Source organism: Aquarana catesbeiana, linkage group LG02 (assembly GCF_042186555.1).
Source record: "Aquarana catesbeiana isolate 2022-GZ linkage group LG02, ASM4218655v1, whole genome shotgun sequence".
In the NCBI taxonomy this organism is placed as follows: Eukaryota; Metazoa; Chordata; class Amphibia; order Anura; family Ranidae; genus Aquarana; species Aquarana catesbeiana.
The window spans coordinates 794,754,237-794,771,747 of NC_133325.1; the positions used below are offsets into that span (position 1 = coordinate 794,754,237).

At 44.5% G+C, this 17,511-nt stretch overlaps 1 protein-coding gene across 2 annotated transcripts in view; it reads right to left on the bottom strand.

Moving 5' to 3' along the window:
- The window catches only part of LOC141129441 (importin subunit alpha-5), a 117,706-nt gene that overhangs the window by 32,431 nt on the left and 67,764 nt on the right, over positions 1 to 17,511 (bottom strand). Inside the window, exons 5-7 of one of the 2 annotated variants that reach the window (XM_073617476.1) lie at positions 14,890 to 14,952; positions 3,723 to 3,817; positions 941 to 1,072 (exon numbers count right to left, since the gene is read on the bottom strand). In XM_073617476.1, coding sequence (XP_073473577.1) covers positions 941 to 1,072; positions 3,723 to 3,817; positions 14,890 to 14,952 — 290 coding nt within the window. The remainder of the gene's footprint in view (positions 1 to 940; positions 1,073 to 3,722; positions 3,818 to 14,889; positions 14,953 to 17,511) is intronic. The other variant, XM_073617477.1, reaches the window with a different exon arrangement.

Consider the following 17,511-nt stretch of genomic DNA (forward strand, 5'->3'; position numbering starts at 1 on the left):
AGACAACCGCTCCGCCCCTCCACAGCTCACCGCTCCAGTGAGGGAGGAGGAGCAGAATGAAGGGATGCTGATTGACAGACAGCAGCGCTCTGATCAGGGAGGTGTGAGAACCGAGCCATCTGCGGCGTTCGATCGCTCGGTTCTCAGTGTAGAGGCACCAGGGGTCAGATGCAGCTTCCACCTAGGTAAGTATGATGGAGGAAAAAAAAACCCAAACCCATACTTTTCTTTTAAAATCCTGAACTTCTAAGAAACCCTAAAACTAGGAAAAATGTTTGTTTTTCCTCTCTTACACAGTTTGGCCAGGGGGGCAGAAAAAATAAGCAGTAGAGTGGCCATGTTAGTACACACTGGTGGGTTGTGGCGAGGCAAAATTTATACAACAGGTCATGTTTGGAAGGTGATACCACCACCAAGCATGACCTATTCTGTATTTTGAAAGAAAATCCTTCTTTCGCTAAAAAAATAAATAAAATAAAATTCAGGAGGCAGCAGCATTCTACATGCCTGACAGCTGCTGCCTTCCAAAAAGTGATCTACCGCAGATCGCTCTTCAGAGGGGCGGTAGAGCATGCCTGAAAGCTTTTCCCGTTTATTTCTCCTTATTTATTCCATGTGTTACTTCTCAAAAAAAAGCAACAGCGATTGGACAAGGCTTTCTCCCATAGATATTGTACCATCTCCAGATTTAGTCAAAATCAAGACTAATGTCTACGGGCGACCATTAGACTACAGAGGTAGAGTCGAAAAGATGATCATAGAATAAGGAATTTGATAATAAGTGAGGACGTTGTTGGGGAACGGAGTGCTGGCAGGTGTGGTAGCGTGGTACAGCTGCAGGTAATAGGACAGAGAAGTGTTGCTGTGAAAAGGTGATAGTGTTGGGTGCTGCCAGGTGTGGCGCGGCGTTACGCGGCACAGAGTGGCGGCGGTGCATTACCTGCTCCTGTACATCCTCAAACTCTGAGCTGAGCAGTTCGATGAAGATGGGGACGGCCCCGGCCTGGATCACTATTCGGGTCTGCAGGGAGTTCCCCGAGGCGATGTTCGTTAGTACCCATGCCGCTTCAAACTGAAGGAAACAAAGTGAGTTCAGTTATTACAAGTCAGCCACACAAATAAAAGTCCTCACCACAGAAGAAAAACAATGCGACTTAACTCATAGAACTGAATAAAAATCTCAAAACCAGAGACCCCCTATTCAATCGATTAGGTGAGCGCTTGATCGATTTTGGCTGTGGTGAAAATGTTGTTAATCACTTCTGATCAATTAAACAAATATCTGTGTGAACCAATCATAACACCTGTTGATCAATTCGATTTAACCCCTTCCCACCAGCTGTACACATACATGTGACAGAACAGGGTGAGACTTATTCCATGCTGCCACATATAAGAGTACCTGTTCTGTGGTGGGAGTGCGCTCAATTGTCTGCCCCCAGCACTACGACCCTGCTAACACCAACAACTCCAGGTCACTTGTAGAATCGTCTCCCAATCATGTGATCGCTATGACAGCCAATCATAGTGATCACATGATCAGAAAGCCCAATAATGGTCTCCAGAGTGAAAAGTGGAACTAAACCTTCTCATTCTTTACAGCCAAGGAGGCAGCCATCCTTCGCCTCCGTTTGATCCTGCAGTTGCCATGGTGTTGCACATGTGATTAGCTATGACACCGGCCATTTGATGGCCTGACAGGCTGAAAGCTGACAGAAGCACACTAATGACTTTAGGATCCCCCCCCCCCCCCCCCTCATCCACACATGGAAGGTGGATGGAGAAATACTTCCTGCTGCGCCATTCTCTTCTGATAGAGAGAGTCCTTCGATGTCAAAATACACTGATCAGCGACTGCAGGCGCTGACTGACAAACGTTTTCCAAGAGTCCTTTGGACAGAAGTCGATCATTACATTGACTTCTATCGAGTGGGCACGGCCATAGATGGGTGGAAATTCAGCCAGTCTCTTCTGAACCAGACAAATTTTGATCCATCTATGGGCAGCTTTAAAGAGGTTCTAAAATCTTAAGGTTTTTCACCATAATGCATTCTATGTAATAAGCTGAAAAACATTCCCCATCTCCCTATACTTACATGAGCCCTATCCGATCCAGCGATATGCACAAGAGCAGCAGCTCTCGCCGCTGTCTTCCTCCTCCCTGGGTAGATCAATAGCAGTGGGACCCGTTGGCTCCTGCTGCTGTCAATCAAATGCTGTGCCAAGCGAGTGGGGGTGGGGCAAGCCACTGCTCTATGTCAATAGAGGCAGGCAGGGCAGCTCGGGAGAGAGCACACACGGGCACTTGGTGAAGAGGAGCTGCTTGAAGCGAGGTGGGGGGGGAACCAAGATGAAAAGGATTGGGGGCTGCAAAACCATTACGCGGAGCAACGTTTGTTGTTTTAATTTAAAAAAAAGAATTAAGCTTTCATTTGGTGGGTTTAGTTACACTTTAAAGTGGTTGTAAAGGCTGAAGATTTTTTTACCTTAATGCATTCTATGCATGCAGCTCTGCCCTCAGCCCCCACCACCCCTTATACTTACCTGAGCCCGATCTCCATCTAGCGCTGTGCACAAGAGCAGAGGGTTTACTTCCAGTTTAAAGCGGAGCTCCACCCACATTTGGCACCTTTGGTGGTGGGGGGGATACCTGTCAAAACCAGGTATCTGCTCCCACTTCTGCATAAGATTGGCACACCATCTGCAAAACTCCCCCTCTTGCCTTCTGGAAGACACACAGGTCCCACAAGACAGCGGGATCATTCAGAAAGCGAATGAGCAGTAGGAATCGGGCCTCACTTCCTGTTTCCCTTATAGTAAGGATGCTGGCACCTGCACCCGGAGCCAATGAATGGATCAGCTTGGGGTGCCGGCATTGAGGGATGGTTGGACAGGTAAGTGTCCTTATATTAAATGTCAGCAGTTGCAGTATTTGTAGCTGCTGAATTTTTTGTTTGTACAGGCCGGAAGGCTGAAAGGTGCAAAATGTGGCACCAGAGGGGGGGGGCAGATCAGCGGAGCTTCCACTTTTGGGTGGAACTCCGCTTTAAAGTGGAAATAAACCCTCCTATCCTTTTCAGCTAAGAGAGCTGCCATCTTGGCCACTGGTCTGCAACTGACATGGTGCTGCACATGTGATCAGTTGTGACCCCCCCTCCCCCATTTGATGGTTTGACAGGTTTTAAGCACAAGCAAATGTGACAGTTACATTCCCGGCATGCCAGGAATGTAACTGTTTTTTTTTTTCTTTTTAAACTGATGGGTTTAGCTCCACTTTGATCTACTTTCCCCTCTTCAACAGTTAGCAGCTAACACTGTGCATGGTTGCTACCTGTCAGACTGGCCTTTCACTGACAGCTCCGGGCCCCACTTATGACGTGAAACCAATCAGAGATGTTACCGATCATGTGATCACCATCTTAGTGAAGGCAGTCATCATATGAAGATTCAATTATAAATAAAATAGCCTGTACCCTGCAGATGTCACTGTAGCCTGCAGATGGCAGTGTGTCCATTTAATAATGCAATTGTAAGATTATTATTATTTTGTATATGTATTCATTCGACCATTTCTCAGCCTTTACTTATTTGTCTAATCGAGAAAAGTTTAGTAATGTAACAATATATCCTTGTTTTTTTATCTTTTTTTTTTTGTACTTTTTTGTATTGTGTAATTGTATCTCACAATATATACATAGATATCCATGCTGCATCAAACTGACCTGCAATGTGCAGTTCTCCTTCCTTTTCAGGAACTCCACAAACCGGGCCACCACCCCCTGGGTGCCGATCACTTCGTCTATCGGCGGATTGGGTTCTGTGAAAAAAAACACAAAAGGATTCTGGGTAAAACGATACAGAGGGATTCCCTAGGAGGTACAGACGTCAGATAACGCACACAAGGTATACACACAGCTCCATGTGAGCCCAGCTCAGCATAATCAGCTTAGACGTAGCAGTGAGACAACGCGGACCCCCTCTGGGCCCCCTTTCCTGGAGCCAATCACCAACATGGAAGTCGGGATGTCTAATCTACACAGCGAGGGGGTCAGACATCGCCACATCGGACACATCCTCCCATGTGACTTGTGGAGAGAGCTGGTTGTCCCCACAGCAGTGACAGCGCACAACCCGCTACTGACGCCTGTGCAGCTTTGTCTGCCGTCATTCATGCGAAAACGGTAAAGCGCGGCTCCCAGTTACTCACTGAAAGTTTTTCTAGATCTTTATCATCTGCTTCTGTTCTGTAAGTAATGAGACAGAACATTCCAGGGCACCCGCTGCAGTCTTCCTAAACGGATTTGCAGCGGGAGGTTTTGTGGTTACTGCACACGATCAGTCCCGGCGCCCGCAATATCAAACAACATATGTGAAAATCCCGGTTAGGTAAGACGAGCTTGCCTTGCAGGAAATGCCACACGTCAGACTCCATTCAATCTGATCAGAATCAAACGTCTTGATGAGGAGTGCAGTAAGCCGATTACAAGAGCCATGAAGACAACCCTTTCCATAATCTAATTACCGCTACCAGGATTGCAACAAAGAGTGCTTTGAATCTTTCTGAAAGTTATAAAAAAAATCATAGCAGGTGGCAGATGGAAAAAACATTAAAGTGGAGTTCCACCCAAAAGTGGAACTTCCACTCATCAGATTCATCCCCCCCTCCGGTGACACAGTTGGCACCTTTCAGGGGGGAGGGGGGTACAGATACCTGTATATTACTTACTATATTACTATATGTGCTTGTGCTGTGTAATCTGCCCCCCTCTAAACTGTAAAAAAAAAAACCTCCCTGAACCTGGCACTTCCTGTATGCCCCTCTCTGCTCTGACAACGAAAATCAAGGCTGCTCAGCCCTGACCACCATTGTTAAATAAGCTGCCCTGCTCTGCTCTCCTCCCCTCCCCTCCTGCCCATCTGTCATCTCCCTCTGTGTGTCTGTCTCTGCTCCGCCCCCATCCCCCGCCGCTATTCTTAAAAAAAAAAAAAAATTTCAAATTGTCACTGCCAGCCCTTCTAATAGAGGCTGGCATATAGCACACCATGGAAGTGGTTTTAAAAAACGAGTGTTCTAAATACCGATTTTCAGCTGTCCTCAGGCCGGTCATGTAACTCGTGGCATTTACAGCTACGAGACACAGAGCTTCTACAGGAGGACACGAGCGGCCAGCCACGCAATCTCCTCGGATGACGTCAGAGGAAGATCACGGCTCCTCCCACAGAAGACATCCATCAGAGCTGGAAAGCGGCCGTGAGTCACGTGACTGGCCTGAAGACAGCTCAGAATCGGTATTTAGAACACTCGTTATTTAAAACCACTTAGTGTGCTATGCCAGTCCCGATTAGAGGGGCTGGCAAAGTCTTATAAATATGGGTTCACAAACACTTTAAAGCTGACCCTCAGGATTTTTTTTTAAATACCCTTACACCCCTTCAATACCCCCATCCACCTGCTCTGTAATGGTTTTGCACAGATCAGCCCCAATCTTCCCCTTCTTGGGTCTCCAGCCAGTGCTCCTGGCTCCTCCCCCTTGACCAGTGCCCCCCAATAGCAAGCCGCTTGCTATGAGGACACTGATGCATGCTCACTCCTGAGCCCCACTCTATGCCTTCACAAGAAAAAAACCAAATGCAGGCGTCCCTGAGTTAGACTGTAAAGTGTGTATTCGTAAAATCACATAGTAACTTACATCAAGGTTAACAAAGAAGGGTACATCTGTGGGTAAACGCTCTGCGAGGCATCCATCACACTGGTCAGATGAAGGTACGCCGTCTCAGCCGCTCTGTGAGCTCTCCCGGCCGGCATGAAGATGGTGTGGTGGTGGAGAGCTGCGGTCCAGGGAGCGTTCCAAGCCTCCTTTCCAGCTCTCTACCACCACACCATCTTCCTGCTGGCTGGGAGAGCTCACAGAGCGGCTGAGACGGCGTACCTTCATCTGACCAGTGTGATGGATGCCTCGCAGAGCGTTTACCCACAGATGTACCCTTCTTTAAGTTACTATATGATTTGATGAATACGCATTTTACAGTCTAACTCAAAGGCGCCTGCATTTGTTTTTTTCTTGCATATCCTGGAGATCGCTTCTGCTTCCCTGCTAAGGCTGGCCCTCAATCATTAGACTATTCTTATGCTACACAGCAGCCCACTCACCACTTCGACTTCAGTACTATAGGATCTGTTTCAGTACCAGCGCCACATGTATATTTGTTTATTCGTTCATAAGGCCCTGCCTCCCCACCACTCGCTCCGCATTAGCTCACTGGATGTGATTTACAGCAGAGGGATCAAATGGTTTCCGCTGCTGTGTCTCAGCCAATGAGGAAGAGACCTGAGACAGCCGCGGCTCTTGTGTACATCGCTGGATCGAGAGGGGGGCTCGGGTGAGTAAGGGGGGCTTTGTTGGGGGAGCAGCACACAGAAGAATGCATGAAGATAAAAAAAAAACCTTCAGCCTTTACAACTACTTTAGCCACCTCAATACCGGGCACTTTCACCCCCTTCCAAAACCCCCTGTTCAGCCACTTGATCGTTCGGCCGACACCGGAAGAAAGGCATAGAGATTTCTGAGGGACAGATGGTCCCCGGCAATTTCCATGATCCTCGAAGGCCCGGGCGCGACGTTATGACGTCATGTCCGGGCCGCACAAGTAAACAAAGCTGAGATCTCGGCTAGAAAAGCATAACATAGTAAATTTTTTTTTTGATCTGATGCTTTCCAGCCTGGAGGAGAGATGTGGGGGTCTTATGTTAAAGACAGAGCAGAGAATTAGCGATATGGAGGATACAACTCGCCCTATGGAGGGCACAGTACAAAATCTGCAAAAAGAGGTTGCTACCCACTCTGATAAGCTGGGAGATATGGAGGACCGCCCAAGGAGGAATAACGTTCGCTTTGTGGGCTTTCCTGAGGGGCCAGAGGGCAAGCGACCTGAGGATTTCCTGGAAATTTGGCTGAAAGATAAAATTTGGCAGATTCTACCTTCTCTCTCTTATTTGCTATATAGAGAGGGCACATGAGGTTCCTTCCAGACCACCACTCCCTGAGGCTCCTTCACGCCCGATGTTTGCACGTGTATTACACTTTAGAGATCGTGACAATATCTTGCGTGCTGCGAGGTCAGGAGGAGACCTACAGTATAATGGCAATCGCATCTCTCTATATCCTGATTTTTCTACAGCTACTCAGAAACAGCGTGCCAGCTTTATACATGTGAAAAAAAATGGCTCAGAGATATGCAACTGGTATACTGGTATACAGTTTGCTCTACCCTGCTAAGCTCAGAGTGGTGGATAGAGGCAAGGTACATTTTTTCAATACACCTATAGAAGCCTCACGCTGGTTGGATGCTAGGAGGCGCTTTAGCCTTGCTGCCCATCGCTAGCAGATCCCTTGTTCTCAATGTCGATTCTACCCAGGAACCTTACTGAACGTCATTGCAGGGATTTTATTGCATGACATAAGTATTTGATACATCAGAAAAGCAGAACTTAATATTTGGTACAGAAACCTTTGTTTGCAATTACAGAGATCATACGTTTCCTGTAGTTCTTGACCAGGTTTGCACACACTGCAGCAGGGATTTTGGCCTACTCCTCCATAGAGGCCTTCTCCAGATCCTTCAGGTTTCGGGGCTGTCGCTGGGCAGTACGGACTTTCAGCTCCCTCCAAAGATTTTCTATTGGGTTCAGGTCTGGAGACTGGCTAGGCCACTGCAGGACCTTGAGATGCTTCTTACGGAGCCACTCTTTAGTTGCCCTGGCTGTGTGTTTCGGGTCGTTGTCATGCTGGAAGACCCAGCCACGACCCATCTTCAATGCTCTTACTGAGGGAAGGAGATTGTTGGCCAAGATCTCGCGATACATGGCCCCATCCATCCTCCTCTCAATACGGTGCGGTCGTCCTGTCCCCTTTGCAGAAAAGGATCCCCAAAGAATGTTTTCACCTCCATGCTTCACGGTTGGGATGGTGTTCTTGGGGTTGTACTCATCCTTCTTCTTCCTCCAAACACGGCGAGTGGAGTTTAGACCCAAAAAGCTCTATTTTTGTCTCATCAGACCACATGCCCTTCTCCCATTCCTCCTTTGGATCATCCAGATGGTCATTGGCAAACTTCAGATGGGCCTGGACATGCGCTGGCTTGAGCAATTGCACCTTGCGTGCACTGCAGGATTCATGACGGCGTAGTGTGTTACTAATGGTTTCCTTTGAGACTGTGGTCCCAGCTCTCTTCAGGTCATCAACCAGGTCCTGCCGTGTAGTTCTGGGCTGATCCCTCACCTTCCTCATGATCATTGATGCCCCACGAGGTAAGATTTTGCATGGAGCCCCAGACCGAGGGAGACTGAACGTCATCTTGAACTTCTTCCATTTTCTAATAATTGCGCCAACAGTTGTTGCCTTCTCACCAACCTGCTTGCCTATTGTCCTGTAGCCAATCCCAATCTTGTGCAGGTCTACAATTTTATCCCCGATGTCCTTACACAGCACTCTGGTCTTAGCCATTGTGGAGAGGTTGGAGTCTGTTTGAGTGTGTGGACAGGTGTCTTTTATACAGGTAGCGAGTTCAAACAGGTGCAGTTAATATAGGTAATGAGTGGAGAACAGGAGGGCTTCTTAAAGAAACAATAACAAGTCTGTGAGAGCCGGAATTCTTACTGGTTGGTAGGTGATCAAATACTTATGTCATGCAATAAAATGCAAATTATTTAAATATCATAATATGTGATTTTTCTGGACAGTTGAAGAGTACCTATGATAAAAATTACAGACCTCTACATGCTTTGTAAGTAGGAAAACCTGCAAAATCGGCAGTGTGTCAAATACTTGTTCTCCCCGCTGTATATAGACCCTGTTGGTTCCCTTTTTGGACAGAATTGTCCCATCTTCATAAGTTTTGTGTATCTGGAACATATATTGCTGGGAATCCATGGGATCGTTTGGAGTCTTGGCCAGCATATAGATTTGCCTTTCAATTTTATCTGACGATCTTATGAAACTACCAAACCAGTGAAAGTCCCAGGTGGTTTGTATGTTCCTAAACCACAAAGCCCTGTACTAGATTTCTACATTTTTATGTTCATGTATAGGAGATACTTATCTTGAGCTGCTTCTTCTAGCTGCATTTTCTTTTTCCTCTTATACGCAGTAATAGAACATTTGCTGGTTGCAGAACACTCTTGCAATTTTTATGGGAACTGTATGCATTGACTCAAAGCTCATTTACAATTTTTTCTTTTTTTTCCCTAGAGACCTTTGACCAAGCACTTGACATGTTGGGGGTTGTGTGTCGGGAGGGAAGGGATGGGTGGCGTTTTTTTGTTGTTGTTTGGTGCTGTGTGCTAATATACCCTTTTTATTCTGGCTTGGGCGAGGTGAGGAGGTTGCAGGGGCTACAGCAAAAAAAAAAAAATTCCATAATCCACGGTTCTGCCATCTGTATAATTTGCTAAATACTTACCTATCCTGGAAATCTATGTATAGCATTTATATGTATCTATGGCTAACAAACTAAGAACTTACCATCATGGAATGTAAGAGGCCTAAACTCAAGGCTCAAACGTTCCTTAGTGTCTGACTATATGAAGAGATCCAAGCCACAGATTATCCTGCTACAGAAGACCCATTTACAGGGCTCTAGGGTTTTGGCACTGAAACGAGCAAATATTATGAAGGTTATTCATGCAGAATACTCCACCTACTCTAGGAGGTGTGGCGATTCCGGTCACAAAAAATGCGAATGCTCATATTTTGCATATCAAGACTTATTGTAAAGGCAGATATGTTATCTTGGTTTGTAAAATATTCAATGTATGCTTGACCTTGGTGTGTCTCTATATCCCACCTCCATTTTCTTTTCTGCTTGACCTTGGTGTGTCTCTATATCCCACCTCAGTTTTCTTTTCTGCTTGACCTTGGTGTGTCTCTATATCCCACCTCCGTTTTCTTTTCAGGTGAGGGAGGAGGTATTGTCGGCAGCAGTAATGATAACACAGGGACCAATGCTGTTTCTAGGAGACTTTAACCACTTCCCGCCCGCCAGCCGTCATATGACGTCCTTGAATTTGAGCAGGGATATCTGAATAATGGGTGTAGCTACAGTTATCATTTAGACATGGTCTTTCAGAGCCGGCGATTCCCTACACCATAATGATCATGGTGGCTGTTCAGCCACTTGATCGTTCTTACGGACGGCGAGAGGGGACATCCCCCCCGCCGGATCTACTGACTCACCCCTGCCATCGGTGAGTCAGAGAACGGATCCGCCGGCCACCAGATGCTGGTGATAGAGATTTCCCGCAGACCAGATGGTCCCCGGAGTCTCTATGATCGTTTGGATGCCAGGCGCGATGTTATGATGTCACGCCCGGCCTCTGCATTTGAAAAAACGGCGCCATCTCGGCTGTGAAGCCAAGATCATTTTTTTAATTTTTTTTTTTATGTCAGGCTTCCAAGCCTATAGGTGAGATGTGGGGTCCTTCTGACTCCATATCTCACTGTAAAGAGGACCTGTCATGCCATATTCCTATTACAAGGGATGTTTACATTCCTTGTAATAGGAATAAAAGTGATCACATTTTTATTTTTTTTTTAAAAAGCGTCAAGCTAGAAACATAAAAGTAAAATAAACAATAAAAAAAATAAAAATGAAAAGTGCCCCTGTCCCCGTGTGTTCGCACGCAAAAGCGAACGCATAAGTAAGTCGCACCCACATATGTAAACGGTGTTCAAATCATACAGGAGGTATTGCCTCGAATGTTAGAGTGAGAGCAATAATTGTAGCACTAGATCTCCTCTAACTCAAAACATGTAACCAGTAAAAAATGTTAAAGCGTCTCCTATGGGGATTTTTAAGTACCGAAGTTTGGCGCCATTCCACAAGCGTGTACAAATTTGAAGTGTGACATGTTAGGTATCTATTTAGTCAGCGTAATATCATCTTTCACATTAAAGAAAATGGGAAAAAAAATTGGGCTAACTTTACCGTTTTTGCTTTTTTTTTTAAAGCATGAAGCCTGTTGGCTTTTCTAGCGGAACCTTCTTACACCCCGGTTTCTGTAATGCGCCTCAAAGCTCGGAGTGATGTTCAGGAACCTCAGGAGATTTTAACCGGTTCGCGACCATGTCATGCAGATATACTGCGGCACAATGGCTCTCCTGGGCGAAATCCCGTACGGGTCCTTCCTACCCTTTTTCGGCCACCAAAGGGGGGGCCCACTGCACGGGACGGGACCCGATGCATGGCCGATGCGCGCGCATGATTGCCGCCGGTCACGTGCGATCACGTGCACGAGCGCCAGCACAGGGATTTGTGTGTGTAAACACACAAATCCCTGTGCTGTCAGAGGAGAGGAGCCATATTGTTTGTTCCTACTAAGTAGGAAAAAAAATATATGTCTCCTCTCCTAGTCACTCACATCCCCAACACAGTTAGAACACATCTACGGAACACACAATGAACCCCTTGATCGCCCCCTAGTGTTCAACGCCTTCCCTGCCAGTGACATTTACACAGTAATCAGTGAATTTGTATAGCACAGATCTCTGTATTTATGCCAATGGTCCCAAAAGTGTCAAAAGTCTCAGATCTGTCCGTCACAATACCGCTAAAAAATGCAAATCACCACCATTACTAGTAAAAAAAAAAAAATAAAATAAAAATGCCACGAATCTTTCCCATAGTTTGCAGATGCTATAACTTTTGCGCAAACCAATCAATATAAGCTTATTGCGATTTAAAAAAAAAAAAATATGTAGAAGAATATATATTGACCTAAAATGATGAAGAAATTTTTTTTTTTAAATTTGGGGGATATTTATTATAGCAAAAAAGTAAAAAATAGTTTTGTTTTTTTTCAAAATTTTCGCTCTTTTTTTGTTTATAGCACAAAAAATAAAAACCGCAGGAGGTGATCAAATACCACCAAAAGAAAAATATTTGTGGGAAAAAAAAAAAGGACGCACATTTCGTTTGGGTACAGCGTCGAAGCGACCGCGCAATGGTCAGTTAAAGCGACGCAGAGTCAAATTGTAAAAAGTGCTCTGGTCAGGAAGGGGGTAAAATCTTCCGGGGCTGAAGTGGTTAAATACCTTTAGAGAGTTTTATGAAACGCTTTACAGGTCTCAAACCCAACAGACAGAGGGGGATATAATGACTTACTTGGGAGCTACAAATTTACCCGCCTTGAGTGAGGTAGATAGCAAAATTCTGGATCAGGTCATAACGCAGGAGGAGATCAATCATGCCCTTACTACTTTTAAAACGCGTAAATCACCGGGTCTGGATGGTCACCCAGCTGAATGCTATAACCTTCATAAGGAAACACTGGTACCCCAGTTACATAGAGAGTTCATAGCGGCTGAGAACGAGGGTATACTTCCAAAATCGATGAGAGAGGCTTTTTAAGTGGAAAGTGGTTGTAAACTCTCCCCCACAACTTTGTCCCATGTATATCAGCATAAAAAACCCTAATGAACACTGCTTGTAGATATCTCCTTACTTGCTTAGTATTGTTGTAATCCTTTTTGTTCTTTAGAATGAAGTCACTAAGCATGCCCATATCTCCCCTGATTTACGGCACACTCTGTGTGCTTGTCTGTCTATTATCAGGACTTCCTACTGCACAACACTGAAATCCCACGAGACTGCATAATCACTCAGAGCTTCCTACTACACCCCATGTGACCATTTCCTGGGCATTGGACAGCATTACTGCAGTCTTATCAGCTGAAGCTGATAAGACTGACATAGACAAACACTAGATAATCAGCACAAGTAAATACTATGAAATAAAACAAGTCAGCTATGAGCAGGGAAGCAGAGTTGCCATAGAAACGTTGGATTGAAAAGGAAGCTTGGCTAACAGTACAGGAAGTGCCTAATGTAAGAGCGGAACACACTCTACTGTGGACTCAGAAAACAATACTTAAGATGGCGCTGCCATACCCCTGGAAACAAGTTTATTAAAGTTTCTTTAAACAGTAAGTAATATGCGATTTGGGCTGGATTACAGTGGTTATAGTTTGATAATTATTTATTATAATGGACTAGATGAAAAGAAGCATCAGAGTGGGAGAATTTACTTCCTCTTTAATAGTGGTATTGCCCAAACCTGGAAAAGACCCCTTAGAACGTGAATCCTACCGACCTATCTCTCCAATTAATTCTGATGTAAAAATATTGGCCAAGGTTTTGGTCAATAGATTGCAGTCAGTAATCACTAAATTAATAAATTCCAATAAAACAGGATTTATCCCAGGAAGGAGTGCTCAAATTAACCTTAGACGGCTTTTTGTTAATTTACAAATACAGCACGGTACTACAGGGAGCAGGGCGATAGCTTCTTTGGACACCAAAAAAGCATTTGACTCGGAGTGAGGGTATTTCTTCTCTCTTATGAATAGATTGGGATTTGGGCCTAGATTCATCTCATGGGTAAGACTTCTGTATACAGAACCCAGAGCCTGTGTTAGAGTTAATCGACTTATATCTGACATGTTTAAAATACATAGAGGAACCAGACAAGGTTGTCCCCTATCACCTCTCTTATTTGCGCTGGCCATTGAACCGTTGGCTGCTAAACTACGAGAGGATGATAGTATTAAAGGCCTGCAGATAGGGGATCTCGAAGACCGCGTTTCTCCATACGCTGACGATATGCGCCTATACCTTGGAGATTCGGATACATTGTTGTCGGACGCTTTTCGGTTGATACAGAAATTCAGAGACTTCTCCTTATTAATTGGTCTAAGTCAATGCTATTTCCATTGGACCCACAACCTAACTTAGTAACTCCTGCTCACTATCCCATCGTTGTTTCCTCAAAGTTTAAATATCTAGGAATAAACATTCAAATGTCTGTGGACTCATTTGTGGAGGCAAATTTGTGGCCCATAATCAGAACATTCAGAGAGAGTGTACAAAAATGGAAAGATTTACCCCTGACATTATTAGGTAGAGTGAATTTATTCAAAATTATTTTCTTGCCAAAGTTTCTGTACGCTCTCTCCAATTCTCCTGTATATATCCCAAAAAAGACATTTTTAACATATTAATTCACTACTGAACTCTTTTCTGTGGGGCCCCAAGGCTACCAGAGTTTCCTAGGACACTCTACAACTATCGATTAATAGGGGCGGATTGGCACTACGACTAGATCTTCGCCTTTACTATTTTGCATCCCAGTTGATATATATTCACCGGCAGATGTTTCCTCAAGTGAATAATGCTGCAGCAGCAGTGGAGGCAGCGGCTGCATGTTCATATGAAGCCATACTGAACTTTTTCTATAGAGGGGACGTTCCTACGCTGGGGGGGCAGATCAATGATTAAATCTGCGAAATGTCATTTAGGAATTTGACTCAAACATATAGCTGATAGATCCCTCAATCTCCCAATGCTCCACTTTGGTTCAACCCAAGTCTGAGCGAATTCTTTCGTTTTGGAGGATGGGCATCAATGGTCTAGGTTTGGGATTAAGTATCTTCACCAACTATATGACAATGGTACCCTTAAAACTTTTGCACAGGTCCGAGGAGAGATTGGTGTACCCAACTCTTGGGAATTCCAACATACCAGGTTGTTTTGGAGGATGGGTATCAATGGTCTAGCTTTGGGATTAAGTATCTTCACCAACTATATGACAATGGCACCATTAAAACTTTTGCACAGCTCCGGGGAGAGATTGGTGTACCCAACTCTTGGGTATTCCAATATACCAGGTTGAAACATGCGGCACTGAGTCAGTTTGGGAGTGAGCCAATTACATTGGAAAAACTCTTCTCGAGTCCAGATCACACTAAATATATATCTAGCTATCATAATAGTTTGATAGGAGCTGAAAGTAAAAAAACACTGTGAAAATTAGAGATCGATGGTGTAAGATCATACCTGAGCTGTTGGAAGAGCATTGAGAAGACGTGTTGGTATCGTACATGCCCACAGTCATTTCAGCTAGAGATAAAATGATACAGCTAAGATACCTACACCAAATGTACTATACGCCCCTTTGGCTATACAAAATGGGGCGAAGAGAGACACCCACATGTCACAAGGTCTTGCGGAGGGGGGGGGGGGGACATTTATCCATATGGTATGAGAGTGTAATAGGATCAGACCTCTGTGGTCCTAAGTCACTCAGACTCAGGTTATTGAGGACACCTTCGACCTTCCAAATATCTGTAGTCTTCTGGTCTAGGTATAACTGAGATTGAAGATATAGGTTGGACTTGATGGACTTGTGTCTTTTTTCAACCTCACCTACTATGATATGAGCAGTAACATGAGAACCTTGTTATGACTGCTGTTCTTTTTTGTTTGCAAATTGATTGCAATCAATTGGATAAGGAGGGAATACCTCACATTACCTTCATGGGAAGCTCTAGTGAATGCAAATATTACACCATATAAAAATGACCTATGAAGCTAGAGGGTGCCGTAAAAATTTAATAAAGTTTGGGTCAAATGGGTGGACTTTGAAGACACAGTAAAGGAAGATCATTGAGTTATATTAGCTGTTTAATGGTATAGGCAAAGTAATACTTCCCACTACCTATTCCTCACTCCGGCAGGCACCCTCCATCTGTGTGACCGATCCCCTGAAGCCTCTTCTCTTTGGCTCTCCAGCCAGTGGCTGCACTTTGACATCATCATGTACAATGTAGGACCAATAAGCCTGCATTGTATGTGAGAGTGGTGAGGGACCACATACAACCTGAGTGTCTGGGACAAGAGGTGAGTGCCCAAAGCCTGCCAGACCGAGGAATCAAAGGAAAGTATTACAGCTTATTCCTTTACCTCCAGACTTCCTGCAGTGCCAGGGAGCACCAATGCAAGGGTATTTTTTTTTAATGCAGGAGTTTAGCTGTAATGCATGGAGCAGTTACACTTCAGGGATCTTCCTGCATATAGAGAATCCTATCTAAGGAGAACAATTATCAGAACTTTATCACCCGGAATGTGTGTGTGCCCCTCCTTGTGTGACACAAGGACTTTGTCCTGCACTAGACAGAGACAGAGCAAACACTTCCTTTCCTCCTTTGTCAATGACAGGTCAGTTAAGAGGATTGAGTCAACAAACCTAAGCCCAAATTTTGCTTTTTGCAGGCCCTAGGAACAGCTTACCCACTACCCCCGGCCTCCCTCTCCTCCTCCCTACAACCAGAGGCCAATACTGGCCAGTGCAGTTTGCAGTTTATATATCGGGGCAAAAAAAAAACAAAAACATTGTAATACATCTCTGCAATACGTTCACATTTCTACCTCCAGATTTGGAGTGAGATTTCATGATGTCACTACCGTTCTGCTCATTGTTCTCCAACATTAGCAAGCAAAATCTACCAAGATGGCAGCCACACATATCTGAAAGACGAATCTGCGTTGTGGTTCAAATATAGCTGCTAAGGGTCAATATACAGAAAGCTCAAAATATCATAAAACATAAATATATGCAGCAGCAGCAGCAAAAAAACAAATTAAATCTCCTTAAGAACCTCTGATTGGATGTAACGCCTCGGGTGGACGTCATGTCGCTGCACGACAGCAGCAGCTCTCTATGCAAGTTCTCCTGGTCTTAAAGAGGAACTGCAGTCTGCTCACATAATTTGTAATAAAAACATCTTTGCCATTCTGAAGCTTCCCTCCAACCACTTTGCATATTATTTTGTATATACTGTGATTCTGCACTTGCCAAATAGGCTGCAGAAATCTCCCTCCACGGAGTCTGGCCGCAGCCATTTTAACTGTGGGCAGCTGAAGCTGCTGCCTGTTCACTTCCTGCATTTATACAGAGGCACACCTCAAGTTCTGCAGCTCTCATTGGCCCTCCTATGACTCATCCCCCCTCCCTTCCTGGCAAACTCTCACGAGAGTGATAGAGAGAGAGCTGTGCATGATGTCATAAGTCTAGGCTACTGACCAGACAAGAAACAGGAAGTGGGCTGTATAAGGGATTTACTGGAGGAAAAAAAATGTTTTACTATCCAAAGTTAAAAAAGCAACCAGGGCAGAAGCTTTAACAGACGGAAATTTAAAAAAATGACTTTAAATTTGCTTTAAAGCGGAGTTTCACCCAAAAGTGGAAGCGCCGCTTATCTGACTTCTTCATTATTGCACTTTATATTATTGATTTTCTTTTTAGAATTTTGTTATTTTGGCGCTGCATACGTTTATGTTTTACGCCTCCGCATATAGACATAGTAATCGATGGCCAACATGGATTTATACTCTACTACAACTTATGAGCAGGAAAATTTCAGCAGCAGAATGCAGCAAAATTAAAAAAGAAATTCCTCTCCTGATCTCCATAAATCAGCCAGTCTAAAAAAAATCCTTATTGAAAAGATGCAGAATTATTGTCTTATACAGTGAGGGGGGGAAAAAGTATTTGCTCCCCTGCTGATTTTGTACGTTTGCCCCACTGACAAAGAAATGATCAGTCTATAATTTTATTTTAACAGTGAGAGACAGAATAACTACAAAAATATCCAGAAAAACATTTTTAAAAAGTTATAA